A 14,409-nucleotide genomic window follows, 5' to 3' on the forward strand; every position below is an offset into this window, starting at 1 on the left:
GCGACGAAGCAGAACTTCAAGCATGGCGTCCTCGTACTATCAGGAGATGCAGGAGGTGTTCAGGAATAACAATAAAAGCAGAGAGTTCCCGGCTCACAGTGCTAAAGTGCACTCGGTGGCCTGGAGCTGTGATGGAAAACGACTGGCGTCCGGTTCGTTTGACAAAACTGCCAGCGTATTTGTCCTGGAAAAAGACCGACTGGTGAGCTTTGTCTTCTCCATCATCCTTCGTTGTCCAAAACATATATTTAATTTATAAACCACGTTCTGCGTAGAACAAGCTGTTTAACATTTAATCTGTAAACTAAACTAGTATCAGTTTTATGCTACTAACGTTAATACCTATTTTTAGATATGTGTGTCTTTTTCATTAAGTACTGATACGTATTCAGTACACTTGTTGATATTTAGCCAACAGTTATTATTTAGCTACTACTACAAGTTAGTTTTCATTAGATGAATTTTAGATTCATTTTAGACAATAAATTAGACACTCGTAGCTATTAAATAGGTACTACTCATTAATTAGACACGTATGAATAGTATATTTTTGTTTAAATACTATTTACTCATCATCACACACTTGTTCTCATTTATTTCATACTAGTATTTATTTCAAAAGTGTCAAGTAACTACTTCTATCGCAGTCTGTTATTGGAATGTGAGGTTTTTAATAATTGTCTAGTACATATTTTTACTATGACTAGTTATTCTGCAAGTACTGATATTTGGGTGGATTTTATTGGAAATAAGGGCTTTTTCAATATGTACTAGTGTATAATTGTTAGACACACAAAGTGATCACGCTCTACAATAAGGTTCCATTGATAATGTTAACTAATTTACCAGCATAACCTAATAATAAACAAAACTTGTACAGCACTTCCATTCAGGCATTGGACAATAACCGTTTTCAAGGTATACCACGGTTAGGAAAAGTCAAGGTTTTAAAACCTCCAACATTTTCTTCTATACCATTCCTATGGTATATGTACGATTTTTTTTAATTTATGGTTTTTGTTGTTGTTGTTTTAGGACAACAGTGTGTCCAGCAGAAAAGATATGCAAACTTGTTTTACATGTTTACTGTTTTAAAATATTTAAAGTCTTTCTCAAAATAAAATATATTGTGTTCAAAGGGGGAAAAAGTTTTTAGTCTTTTACCCTGACATTTAAAAATAATATATTTTAGAACAGTAATCACAATACCGTCAAACCGGGATATTTTTGTCCAAGGTTATCTTACTGTCAGAATCTTATACCTACAATCCCATGCCTACAAAAATCTAAAACAGCTCTCATCTCCTGATGCAAAACAGCGCTCATCTCCTGATGCAAAACAGCACTTGTTAACATTAGTAAATGCACTGTGAGTTGGCAAGAACCAACAATGAGGCTTATTTTCAGTAAAAAACATTAACAAAGATGTATAAATACTGTTTGTTGTTTTTCATTATAGTAACCTCATTATCTAATGAAACCTTATTGTAAAGTTGTACTGTCATATCTAATAAATGCTTTGTTTTTATTTAGAAAGCAGTATTTACTTATTAGATACTCCATCATTTATTAGAAACTCATTCTTATTACAAGTACCTCTTTAACAGATGCTAGTAGTTATTTATTGTATCCTAGTACTCATTTATTTGGCACAAGTATTTTTATGTAGTTGTTATGAGTTGCTACTAGTATTACGAGTCACTACTGATTTTTATTTTTTATTTTTACTTGTCACATTTTGACTATTTTGGATGACTGTATAAGTGTTCAATTAAACATGTGCTAGTTAAATAAAGATATAATAAACATGAGTAGATGGCGTTGTATGTACTAGTATCTTTTCAGTATGTACTTAATGAATAAGAACTAGTTTCTAATGATAATCGGTAGCTAATGAATTACTACCAGTTTATAAACATTGTCACAATCGGAATACATTGTGAAAACTGACATCTTGTGACAATTGTGACATCTCAATGACAGACCTGTACAGAAGTCAATGGCAAATACCTAATCAAGTTACTAATTAATTTAATGTCTGCAAAATTACTTATCATTTCATTGACATTATGCATATTAATTATGTTTTAGCTGCAATAACAAGCTTTTATAGGTCATCCATTTGCCAAAAACATTACTATACTTATTCTATATCAGAAAAAACGGTTAATATTCACAGCATTGGCTACAATGCGGTTTATTATTTTACAATTTATTTGTCTTGACTAGATGTGATCTAGCTCATGTATTATCATATGTATTAGGTGAAGGAAAACAACTACCGTGGGCATGGAGACAGTGTGGATCAGCTGTGCTGGCATCCCACCAACCCTGATCTGTTCGTTACTGCATCAGGAGACAAGACCATCCGCATCTGGGATGTGCGGACCACCAAATGCATGGCCACAGTCAGCACAAAAGGTGAAGCTCTAAAGCTTAAAGTGATAGTTTACACAAAAATGAATACTCTCTCATCATTTACCCACCATTGAACACAAAATATAACATTTTAAAGAACATTGGAAATCGTTACTTATTGACTACCGTAGTATTTGTTTTTCATTTTATGGATGGCAATTTCCAACATTTTTCTAAACATCTTCTGTTGTTTTTAACAGACAAAATAAACTCAACTTTAGAAACTCTTGAGGATTGAGCTATGGCTTTCAATGTTATATGTTTTATTCTTGTGAGATTATATTATTTATTGGTTTATTGATTGTCTGACTATGTTTAGGGGAGAATATCAACATTTGCTGGAGTCCTGATGGTCAGACCATCGCTGTAGGTAACAAGGATGATGTTGTAACGTTCATTGATGCCAAAACACACCGTCCACGTGCTGAGGAGCAGTTCAAGTTTGAGGTCAACGAAATCTCCTGGAATAATGACAATGACATGTTCTTCCTGACCAACGGCAATGGATGCATCAATATATTAAGGTCTACTTTTATTTTTATTGTAGTGGGCTGTTGTTTATGTAATTTATTTATATATATATATATATATATATATATATATATATATATATATATATATATATATATATATATGTATATGTGTGTATATATATGTGTGTATATATATATTTGTCAATCATATGTCATGACTCTGTTACAGTTACCCTGAACTGAAGCTCATCCAGTCAATTAATGCCCATCCATCCAACTGCATCTGCATTAAGTTTGATCCGACTGGGAAGTATTTTGCCACTGGAAGTGCAGATGCCCTGGTCAGCCTGTGGAACGTGGAGGAGCTGGTGTGTGTGCGATGCTTCTCAAGGTCAGTTTTGACTTTTTTAGATTATATATAAATAAAAATGTACATTTTTTTTTTTTTATAACTTTGAATTATCTCACAGTGTTTAAATTTAAATTTTATATTAAAGTTATAGAACATTATACAACAAAGCTAAATATAAGTTTTGTAGTTTTAAGACCAAATTTCAGTTGACTGTCTCAAATGAGTGACTTCCCTTTTTAATAATGAATAAGCTAACAAATAGTAAATTTTTATTTAATTAAATATTTAATTTTATTTTTTTTAAATTGACTTAATTTATATTTCTATGTTTGACTGATCTCATAACATTTACTCTTTATTTAGCTTTTTTTACGTTTTAAAATTTTAAATTATAGTTACAATAAAAACTAAAATGAAACTAAATGGGTTAAACTGCAGAATTTACTAATAATGAAATTTAAAAATAACAACAGTTAATAAAATTCTAAAAACTAGATTTTATGTCAGTGAAAATATTTATTTTTAATTATTAATAAGTAGTGTATTTAAATGTGCCATATTCTGCATTGGTTTAATAAGTTAAATTGTTCTCTGATATCTACATTGTAGGTTTATGGCTTTGGTAAGTTAAAAAATAAATCTCTAGAAATGATTTATTAAGCTAATTCATTAATCCATACAAATTCCCATAGAATCAGAAGGTCCATGATTGACCATATATGGTTCATCTTGTGAATATTAATGAGCTCCGCTGCACCTAGAGACACACACACACAGCATAATGTACAGTACGCTGAACATGGAGAAATATAAACCCAATCAGAGTAATGTTAACCTATTTTGCTCACCAGATCTGTTGTGGAAAAAGGCTAAATTATAATTAAACTTGACAAAAGAGAGTGATAGACATGTTTTGCGTTGTATTTTGAAGTTACAGTCAAAGAAAACACACCCAGGAATTAATATCAATTTGAATGACAAGTAGCTTTACATGCAAATGCGGAGGACATGGCCCATGACCCTCGTCACAGTTTGTTTTGTCTTCTGATTGGCCTGTTATCCACTGGAGTTTTACATTTGTGGAAATTCGTGGATCTTTTATTATTCTACTATGTATTGGTATACCCAGATTTTCATTAAAGGGCACCTTTAAGTGATACAAAAATAATGCTAAGATGATGTTGTAATGCATTTACTTTGTGGTTATTGCATATGGAGTTAGAAACAAAAAATATAATGAATTTTAATCTATCATCAGTATTTATCAGTTTTACATGAGCACATTTCTAAATTTTTGCAAAGCGAGAGAAAGTTTTTTTATGAACCATTCAAGTTCATTGATTAATCACACTTTTAAATTATTATGTCTCGCATAGTTTTTATTTAAATTTTCTTTAAACTATTTTGTCTTGAATCCAACAGACTGGACTGGCCTGTACGAACTCTTAGCTTCAGTCATGATGGTAAAATGCTGGCATCTGCATCAGAAGACCATTTCATTGACATAGCAGAAGTAGAGACAGGTGAGCAGATGCATCTTTACAACATGATGAAAGCTTTACTCGCATTTTACTAACCGTCTCCTGTCTGTAGGGGAGAAACTGTGGGAAATTCAGTGCGAGTCTCCAACCTTCACTGTAGCCTGGCATCCGAAGAGGCCGCTGTTAGCATATGCCTGTGACGATAAAGAGGGCAAATACGACAGCAACCGAGAAGCGGGCACCGTCAAACTCTTCGGCCTTCCCAATGATTCCTGAGGTCCGTTTACACATATTAAGATAAAATTGAGATGTTATTCGAGCAAATTAATTTTCATTAGACTTATTGTTTTAAAGTAAATTTGTAAATAGTTAAAAGATATTCTGATGTTCTGCTCTCATATTAGTTTTTGGTTTAAAGTACAGGTGTAAATAACTACTGCCTGCAGCTCCTCTGAATATGAGTTTTTATTTGTCTTTTACCAAAATATGACTGTGTGATAATACAAAAACAAAGTTTAATGTAGAATCTGTGCAGAATACTTAAAAAAAATCTTGTGATTTAGTACAGCACGCTGTTCTTGTTTTCAATAATTGACCATTGCTGTTTTTGAGAAAAATTGAGATAAAACTGTAATGCTAGTTTTAGAAATGACCAGCAGAGGGCATCACATGCTCAAAGAAAAGATGTCTCATTGCTAATACAGGCATTTTTGAATGTGTGTTTGTTTTTATAGCAATAAATTATGTACTTTATTTTTAAAATGAATACTGTTTCATATTTTTCTTGATTTTAAAAGCCACATGTTGTCTTTTTGTGTGATCAACTCCAAAATACTGTTGGAAAACAAAGCACCCTAATTTTAGCGCTTAATTGACTATTTTATGTACTCTCTGCTATAATGTAGTTTTAGTGTTTTTGTATGTGCTCAAAACATATTTATCATTTATTTGTTTATTTAGTAATTTTAGTGTGTTTTTGATCTGATTCATTTATTAATAAAAAAAAAACAACAACAGGAAAATATATCGGTTTTAATTTTAGACATCAACACTGCAAAAAAACTAGAACTTGTTTGAATTCGTCGATTGAGATAATTGTAATGGATTTTCTTAAATTAAAATAACAATGTATATAATTCACCTTTGCTAATCAGGTTAAATAAAGATAATTTTATTGGCTTGATTTACATATAAAGTGTTCAGATCAAGAAAAACATTTCAGTTTCATCTGAAACTTTCTTCTTAAATTGGCGTTTTTCTCAATTGGTTCTTTTCATTCTCTTTATAGTAGTCGAATATAAACATTTGGAGGCTGTGAAAAATGCTCATTTTACAAGAGTTTTTTTAGATTACACTTAGAGGCCTTTGTATCTAAACTCTTTCAGATAGATAGATAGTAAGTCTTGTATCTCATAATTGCAGAATGTAGTTACTTATTCACATTTGAAATAACATTGATTCGCCCCTTATGTCATGGCACGTTATCCTGCTGGACGATGGGTACACTGTGGTCATAGAGGGATTGACATGGTCAGCAACAATACTTAGGTTGGCTGTGGCATTGACACAATGCTCATTTGGTACTAATGGATCCTAAGTGTGCCAAGAAAATATCCCCCACACCATTACACCACACTTTCGTGTTGTTGATGCCAAGTTTTGACCCTACTATCTGATTATGGCAGCAGAAATAGAGACTCATCAGACTAGGTGAAGAGTTTCCAATCTTCTGTTGTCTAGTTTTGTTGAGCCTGTGTGAATTGTAGCCTCAGTTTCCTGTTCTTAGCTGACAGGAGTGGAACGCGGTGGTCTTCTGCTGCTGTAGCCTGTCCGCCTCAAGGTTCGTCGTGTTGTACGTTCAGAAATGCTCTTCTGTAACTTCAGTTGTATTGAGTGGTTATTTGAGTTACTGTTGCCTTAACCAGCTAGAACCAGTCTGGCCATTCTCCTCTGACATCAACAAGGCATTTGTGCCCCCAGAACTGCCGCTCATTGGATATTTTTTTCAGATCATTCTCTGTCAACCCTAGAGCTGGTTGTGCATGAAAATCCCAGTAGATCAGCAGTTTCTGAAATACTCAGACCAGCTCATCTGGCACCAACAACCATGCCACATTCAAAGTCACTTAAATCACCTTTCTTCCCCATTCTGATGCTCTTTGCTGGAAGCCCAAACCAATGACTTGTTATCTAAGTGATTAATTTGGATAATTGCAAACAAATATATATTTATTAGCAGTTATTCGTCCATGTTGACTTAGACTATTGCTAATAATTCTTTGTATTATTGTCATATAAAGGTTAAAATAATCGATTGATGCAGCTGTTTCTTTTGTCAGTCAACTGTGGAGAGATCCGAAGAGAATCTCGAACTTGGAAATACCCTCTAAAGTTTTAACTGCAGTCTTTAAAGAATCATGCAATGCTGTCTGTGTCACGTCATGATGCCAAGGTAAACATTTACCCTGTTACTGATTTCTCTCCATCTTGTAGAAAAGGTGTCCCCAGAAATGTTAGATCAGTGAAGAATATGCATTGTGATTTCCCAGTGTGCTGAAGAGTCACTGAAACAGCAGTGCTCTGTAAACCTGGATGAGTCTCCGGTCAGCAGGGGGAACGGTTGGTAGGTGAGATCAGGTAGAGCCCCATCATTAATCTCTCTCTCCGCCGTGACAGACTTGCACAGCACGCGCGTGTCCTCCATGCCCACTTCAGGAGCCCGTGGCATCTGTCCTCGCCCTGCTCTGCTCATTCACCCAGCAGGATCCAGGATGTCTCACTTTGCCACTTCCTACATAAGACACGTCCCTACAAGGCTGCTTAATTACATTTCATTTAGCAAAGCCTATTTTCCGTGGGCTGTCCAGTTTCCAGGATTTGGATGATCACTGTTATTTTCATCCTCTTGTTTATGGTTGAGGACCTAAATTAATTTACTGCTGCTTGTCTTGTGGCTTTACTTCTCTGTTAGAACAGGATTTAGAACAGGTTTACAGTTTTGCATTTGTTTAATTAAATATCAATATACATTTAAGATCAAAATTGGACAACAACACGAGTAAATAAAGCAGTTTTTAAGGATGTTTCATGAGTTTCATATATTCTGGTGTTAATCTTTCATCTAGTGGCGATTTGCCCTGATTTTACAAAACTTTTCCAGTTTTCACTGACTTTGCATGCTGTCGAGATGTTTTAAATGGACTGAAACCCTCCTACAAGTTGTAGATGGACAAATGACGACCCTTTAGCAGCAGATTTATGATTTATAGAAAACAGCATTTTTACAATATTATTAACTCATTCCAGTCCCCCAAAAAGTCTGGTCATCTGTGAAGGGCAAATCTATGAGATGACAGGATAGTGCAGAGATTCTCAATGGTCAATCAGTTCAACACATCACCAGTTCAGGCTAAGAATCTGTTTCTTGGCATACAGTGTCTCAACGTTTAAGAGAACTCAAAGCCCAGCGTCTGCAGTGACCAGTCCTTCATCAGTAGAAAGAATCAAAAAAAGCCAGACTAAACTTTGCTGTGAGGCATGTTGTGCGGACAGAGACTGAAATTTCGCTATAGTGATGCAGTGATGGAAGAAAGTTTCATACATCACCTGTAGACGTTCCTTTCATTTACATTTAGAGCCCAGTGTTTATGATATGCTGGAACCTGCCATCAGGTTGAGATCAGATTGTTTTGCTAGTGACTACAGGCTGTGAATTACATGGGGGATTGGACCTGGGTAGAATCTCCTCATCCACCACCAGTGTGCACCTGGATGATGCAACTGCATTCTGTGCCAGACCGTACACCAGCTTATTGGTGGAGAGGACAATGATTGATAAAGCCAGTTATAATATTGTGATTGTTAAGACGTTGTGATAGTGAAAATTGGCCAGGATTCTGGGAACACACTTCTACAAGTTTCTGGGAAATCCTGGGATTTTTTATGACCACAGAGAGTCAGGACTTTGGTTTTATGGAAGAGTTGTGCTCATGGAACAAGATGGAGTCCCCATCACTATACTGGGGCATCAGGACCAACACAAACTGCAGGCTGAGCACCCTTTGCTTGCCTCACTAACACCTCTATTGGCAGCAACCTATTTTCCCTATGTGGTCTCCTATCCATGTTCTAACCACGCAGCCCTGCTTAGCTTCAGTGGATGAACATATGATAGCTGCAGAGAGCTAAATAGTGGAAAATAGTTTGATCCAGTGTGTATAATGTATTATTTTTGGTATAATTGTTCATAGCATTGTGAATGCATGATTGAGCCTGTAGACATTATGATGGAAAATGTACAGCTGGCAGACTGAAACAGCAGATGTATAGACAACAAAATAAAGGGTTAAAAGACAGCTTTACTTGAAAAATAGTTGATTGTATGTATATTTAAAAGTAATGTTACACAAGACTAAAAAAATGTTCATCTTTGAGATTCACTGTTAAAGTTTAATAAGGCTCAGAATCAGCTTTGAGTTTGACTAATAAATGAATAATTAAAGAGCCAAAGTATTCTCCTTCACTTTAAATAAGCCTTTTCTCCTCTATTACATAGTGAACCTTCACTTAGCATTCAGGGCTTTTTTTGGAGAGGAAGTTAACCATAGAGCTGAAAATCACAGTTAAATGGGATTTAAAGATGACCGAAATGAGTTACACTGGCATTTGGCTTCATGTGCTATAAAGACATGCACTATAGTTAAATTCAATTATCTAAATTGGCAGTAGTGTATGTGTGTGAATGAGTGTATGGGTGTTTCCCAGTGTTGGGTTACTGCTCGAAGGGCATCCGCTGTGTAAAACTGTGTTAAATGAGTTAGTGGTTCATTCTGCTGTGGCGACCCCTGATTAATAAAGGGACTAAGCCATTGAGAAAACGAATAAATGAATGAATGACAGTCATAACAACTGATTAATAACACATTTGTTTACAGTTTAAAGATGCCGTCTCATATCGTGGATGGCCTGAGGATGAGCAACTGAATAGCCAATTGACATTTTTGGGTGAACTTAAATGTTTTATAGTACTTCAAATGACCAATTTTATAGATGTATAGTTGTTAATCACTGAACAGTCCTGGTAAAACTCGAACCCCCACCTTCTTTTCATCAGTCATTCTGCTCAAAATATAAACCCCCAGGCCCCAGCTATGGCCATAACTCAAGTTAAAATAAAAACCATAATACTCATGCAAGGTGATTAAAAAGCTAAAAAGTCATTAAAATTGTACTGTAATATGTTAAAACAGTTTTAGAAAGCAGATGAACATTATTGTACATAAATTGTATAATAATTACGAAGTTATAAAATAAAATAGTAATAAGCATTAAATAAATATTTAATTATAAAATCTTAAAAGCTAAATTTTAGGCCTTGAAAAGTCGTAAATGTACTGAAATAATGTGTTGTAGTTCTGAAATCTTTTTAACAGGTCTTAATTTTCCTTTCTTTATGTATAGCTACCCAATCTGGCCATTAACACCCATACAATCAGTAACTATCCATCTCAATAAAACTTTTAACTTTTTATTTAAAATAAGCATTTATTTACTGCTGAGGATACTGACCTGACATATTTTATATTATTAAGTTGTTATTATTGTAGTAAAATGATTATATTATTATTAATATTAATGAGTAAAATGTACTCAGTTTAGATCCCTCTCTAAATTGAGTTAAAGTTACTCAACGTAATGAGACAATGGAATAATTAATGAGGTAATGGTTAAGCACTGATGATGAACACCTGCTGTTAATAAACACTTCACAGAAACACAAAACTACAACTGACTTCGGTCACAGGTAGATGAAATCAGCTGAAATGTATCACAGAAGTTGTGTCATTTCAGAGGCTGCATCCTCTGAAGGATGCATTCGAAGTGTCTCGCGACAACGACTGTCTCATTTAAAAAAATTCAAAGGCTCTTTCAAACACAGCCTTAAAATGCATCCTTTGTTTCCCAGGTAATGAAGGACACAACTGGTGGATCCTTCGTGGCCTCGAACATCACAAGATTCATTGTGCACTAATAATGGCAGAACGTTTTTAAAAGAAAACTCCGGTTTAAATGTATGAATTAGGTTTATTTTACTTGGATATTTGAACGCATGTTAAAAAAGCAAGAAGAGTATGACGTGTCTAACTAAAGAGTGATTTTATAGACCATTTACATTTTTATGTGTACTTCTATGGATTCAAGGAAATACAGTTGAAGTCAGAACTATTAGCCCCCCTTTGATTTTTTTTTTCTTTTTTAAATATTTCCCAAATGAGGTTTAACAGAGCAAGGACATTTTCACAGTATGTCAGATAATATTTATTTTTCTCTGGAGAAAGTCGTATTTGTTTTATTTTGGCTGGAATAAAAGCAGTGTTAAATTTTTTTAAGAATCATTTTAAGGTCAAAATTATTAGCCCTTTTAAGCTATATATATATATATATATATATATATATATATATATATATATATATATATATATATATATATATATATATATATATATATATATATATATATTTTTTTTTTTTTTTTTTTTTTTTTTTTTTTTTTTTGTGTAGTCTATAGAACAAACCATCCTTATACAAAAACTTGCCTAATTACCCTAACCTGCCTAGTTAACTGAATTAACTAGTTAGGCTAATAATTTTGACTTCAACTGTGTATTTCCAGCTTTTATAAACCTTATTTTGCCTTCAGATTTCTTAAAATAAGTTTTAAAATCCCTTTGAACAAAAGTCATTACACATTTTATCAGTGCTTATTAACAGCAGCTGTTACGGTTGCCTGGTGACGAGATTCTAGATCGTCTCATTTCTAAACGCTCTGTTTAGCCTGTGTGGACTTCGAAGGACTCACCTTTGAAGTCTGCATCTTTCGAAGGATGCAGCTTCTAAAATGAGACACATCTATTGAATCTTTCAAAATCTCAGCAGAGGATCATTAAGCAACTCCACAAAGAGCAGCTTTACCTATTACCATCATGTCTGCATTTATTTAAAGAGAGACCAAAAATCTCTTAACTGAGAAAATTTTACTCAGATGAATTTGCTGAGTAGATTTTGTTCTATTCTTGGTAATGGTTATAGGGTTTGTGAATAAATATATTTGAAAATGTATTTTAAAAAATATTCAAACTTTGATAGGGCTAGTGAAAATCTTTTCTAACTGGCATATTGAAAAAAACAAAAAAACTTTAACATTTAGCCCTGTATAAGTCTAAAATTTCATTTATGATTGTCTTAAAATGTTATAAAAATTAAACAATTTATCTTGGTCAAACCTGCAGAAACCCTGCAATAGTAGCTGTATTAAGACTTATCCAACTGCGGGCTTTTGGACATTTAATAATCAGTTTATTTACTAGATTTTATATTAAATTCATTCACACTTACCATATCGTTCCTATTGTTTGTACTCTGTTGCTGCATTTTACATGCCAGCATATCTGCCGTTTTACTTTTGTCTGAATACTTAATTTCAATGTCGCAGAGTTAAAACTGTTTGACATATGCATAATGTCTTGTGTAAGAATGAGTCATAATTTTATAATGGTTAAAAAGTCAGATGAGGGTTTTAGCATTTAAATGAACTCGGACATATTAAGAATAAAGTGATTGCATTATATGCACGGCCACCAGTGATAAAATAAATGAAAGCTCAGAGCGAGAGAAGGAATCTGTCTTAAAAGAGCTTAAATTCACTGTGTTTTATCAGGACTGCTGACATGAAGCAGATAAGTGTCTGCGGTGTTGAAGATATAGTTTATGATGTCTAGAAAGTATGCAGCAGAACACACACAAACACACAAATGAAGTGGCAGACGTGAAACGCTCTCTGCTTTTCTCCGTTAAAATGACATGACACATTTACGCATCTCTCCTAATTTCCATTTCAATAGACAGAGCTTCCAGGTCCCTTATGAGACTCTCTCGGTCCCTCAGGTCTTAATGGATTAGTTTTTCCAGCAGCCATATTATTGGCTTTCGTTACTCTTCCAATTTGTCTTTCAGTCTTTGCTCCAGTAATTTATGGGGCTTGATGTGAAACAAAACATTTCTGACATGCAATTTATTAGCGGCCCACGGTAACCTTTGCTGTTCAATAATTCAGGCTCTCTAAACATTGTTTTTTCTTTTTTTCAACAGCTTCAAATGAATCAAATTTGCAATTCACATGCAGGAGTGATATTTTATGCTTGGCCACTTTCCTGCACTATTTTTATTCAAATATTCAGAGTTAACTATGCTCCTGCTAAATAAGTGCCAAATTTAACTGGTTTGTTTCCTCTTCAGTAGTTTTGCATTTGGATCTGTTTGCTGCAGTTTTATTTAGAGAGGAAACTGTATATTGTCTCTGTAACCCTCACTCTATCTTTTCAAAAGGAACATATTTGTACCAACATAAACATTAAGGTTCCAATATACAGACCTTTTCGGCAACATTTTAAAAACATTAACTTTTTGTCATTTTGCAATTGTCCAAAGTTGACAAGGCATTCAGCAATTCAACAAGAAGAAGCAATACACAAAAGAAGTGCTAATTATACAAAGAAACTGTTTAGGATTTTCATTTTGGGGGGGTGGGGGCTCAGCTCCTTATGAGAAGAAAAGAAAAAGGCTCAACACACCTGTTTAATAGTAAAAGCCACTTTATGTGTTGAAGTACAGTTTTTGTTTCCAAGCACTTAATAAGTAAAGCTGCCACTTTTCTAATAAAATGGCATACATATGAAATATATATATTTTTAACTAATTCACAAATTTTACTAACTGAATCATAATATTAAAAAAGGATATATTTTTAATGCAAGACAACACATGATGTTTCTATCTCTGACAGTTTAAATGAGTACATTCTCTAAGTGGTTCTGTCACTATGTTTAATCCTTTCTGGGCATGGCACATGCACTGTAATGTGTTTTATATTGGTAGTTCGTTTTCAAATAAAAATAGTAAAATGTTCGTTAAGAGTTACATTTTCACTGGATGAAACAGCTGTGTTGATGAGGTGAGCACTGAGGAAACAGTAGATTGGAAACCCGATTGCTTCTATGTGACATTGGGGTACAAGTGATACAACTGTATCCATAGCAAAGAACTGCAAATAAGCATATTTTATAACAATTTATTGATAAACACACACTTTGTTCTCTCACTCTGCACCGCTGTGGTTTGCTGATCAAATGAAAAAGGAAAGCCTGGGAGGAATTATGCCGCCATCTTCAAATCAAATTTAAAGGGGACAGAGATAATTTACTCTACAGTTTATGAGCTAATCGAAAAGGTTTTAGGGGGGCTGAATAAAAATATAGAGGGGCTACAGCCCCACCAAAATAGGCCTAGCGACACCCATGGTGTGTCCACAGTCATATTGGAGTGATAGAAACCCAACAAGTCTCATTTAAAAAAATTCCTGACCTTAAAATAGAATCCATATACCTGTGATTTTGAGGCCCACCACAACAGTGCAGTTTTTCCCACCCACCAAATTGATTGACAGGCGCTATGTTTCCATAATAACATGTATACACATGTCCACAGAATTTTGTTTTTACAAATAAACTGGGATTCAAATATTTGTTACAACTCTCTGTGATTTTAGTTTAAAATGTTTTTTAAAACAGAGCATGTTTTTTTTAATGAAGATAGAAAAATTGCTATCAGTTCTTAACCGCTATAATCA

At 34.0% G+C, this 14,409-nt stretch overlaps 1 protein-coding gene across 1 annotated transcript; it reads left to right on the forward strand.

Annotated features, from left to right (window-relative positions):
- The first annotated feature begins 10 nt into the window (after positions 1-10).
- thoc3 (THO complex 3) lies at positions 11-5,490 on the forward strand. Its single transcript, NM_001003758.1, is given in 6 exon segments — positions 11-202; positions 2,265-2,421; positions 2,738-2,942; positions 3,121-3,282; positions 4,666-4,766; positions 4,837-5,490. Coding segments are annotated over 6 exon segments (969 nt in total). The 5' UTR covers positions 11-22; the 3' UTR covers positions 5,001-5,490.
- Positions 5,491-14,409: the final 8,919 nt, after the last annotated feature.

Source organism: Danio rerio, chromosome 14 (genome assembly GCF_052040795.2).
Source record: "Danio rerio strain M-AB ecotype USA chromosome 14, GRCz13ab, whole genome shotgun sequence".
In the NCBI taxonomy this organism is placed as follows: Eukaryota; Metazoa; Chordata; class Actinopteri; order Cypriniformes; family Danionidae; genus Danio; species Danio rerio.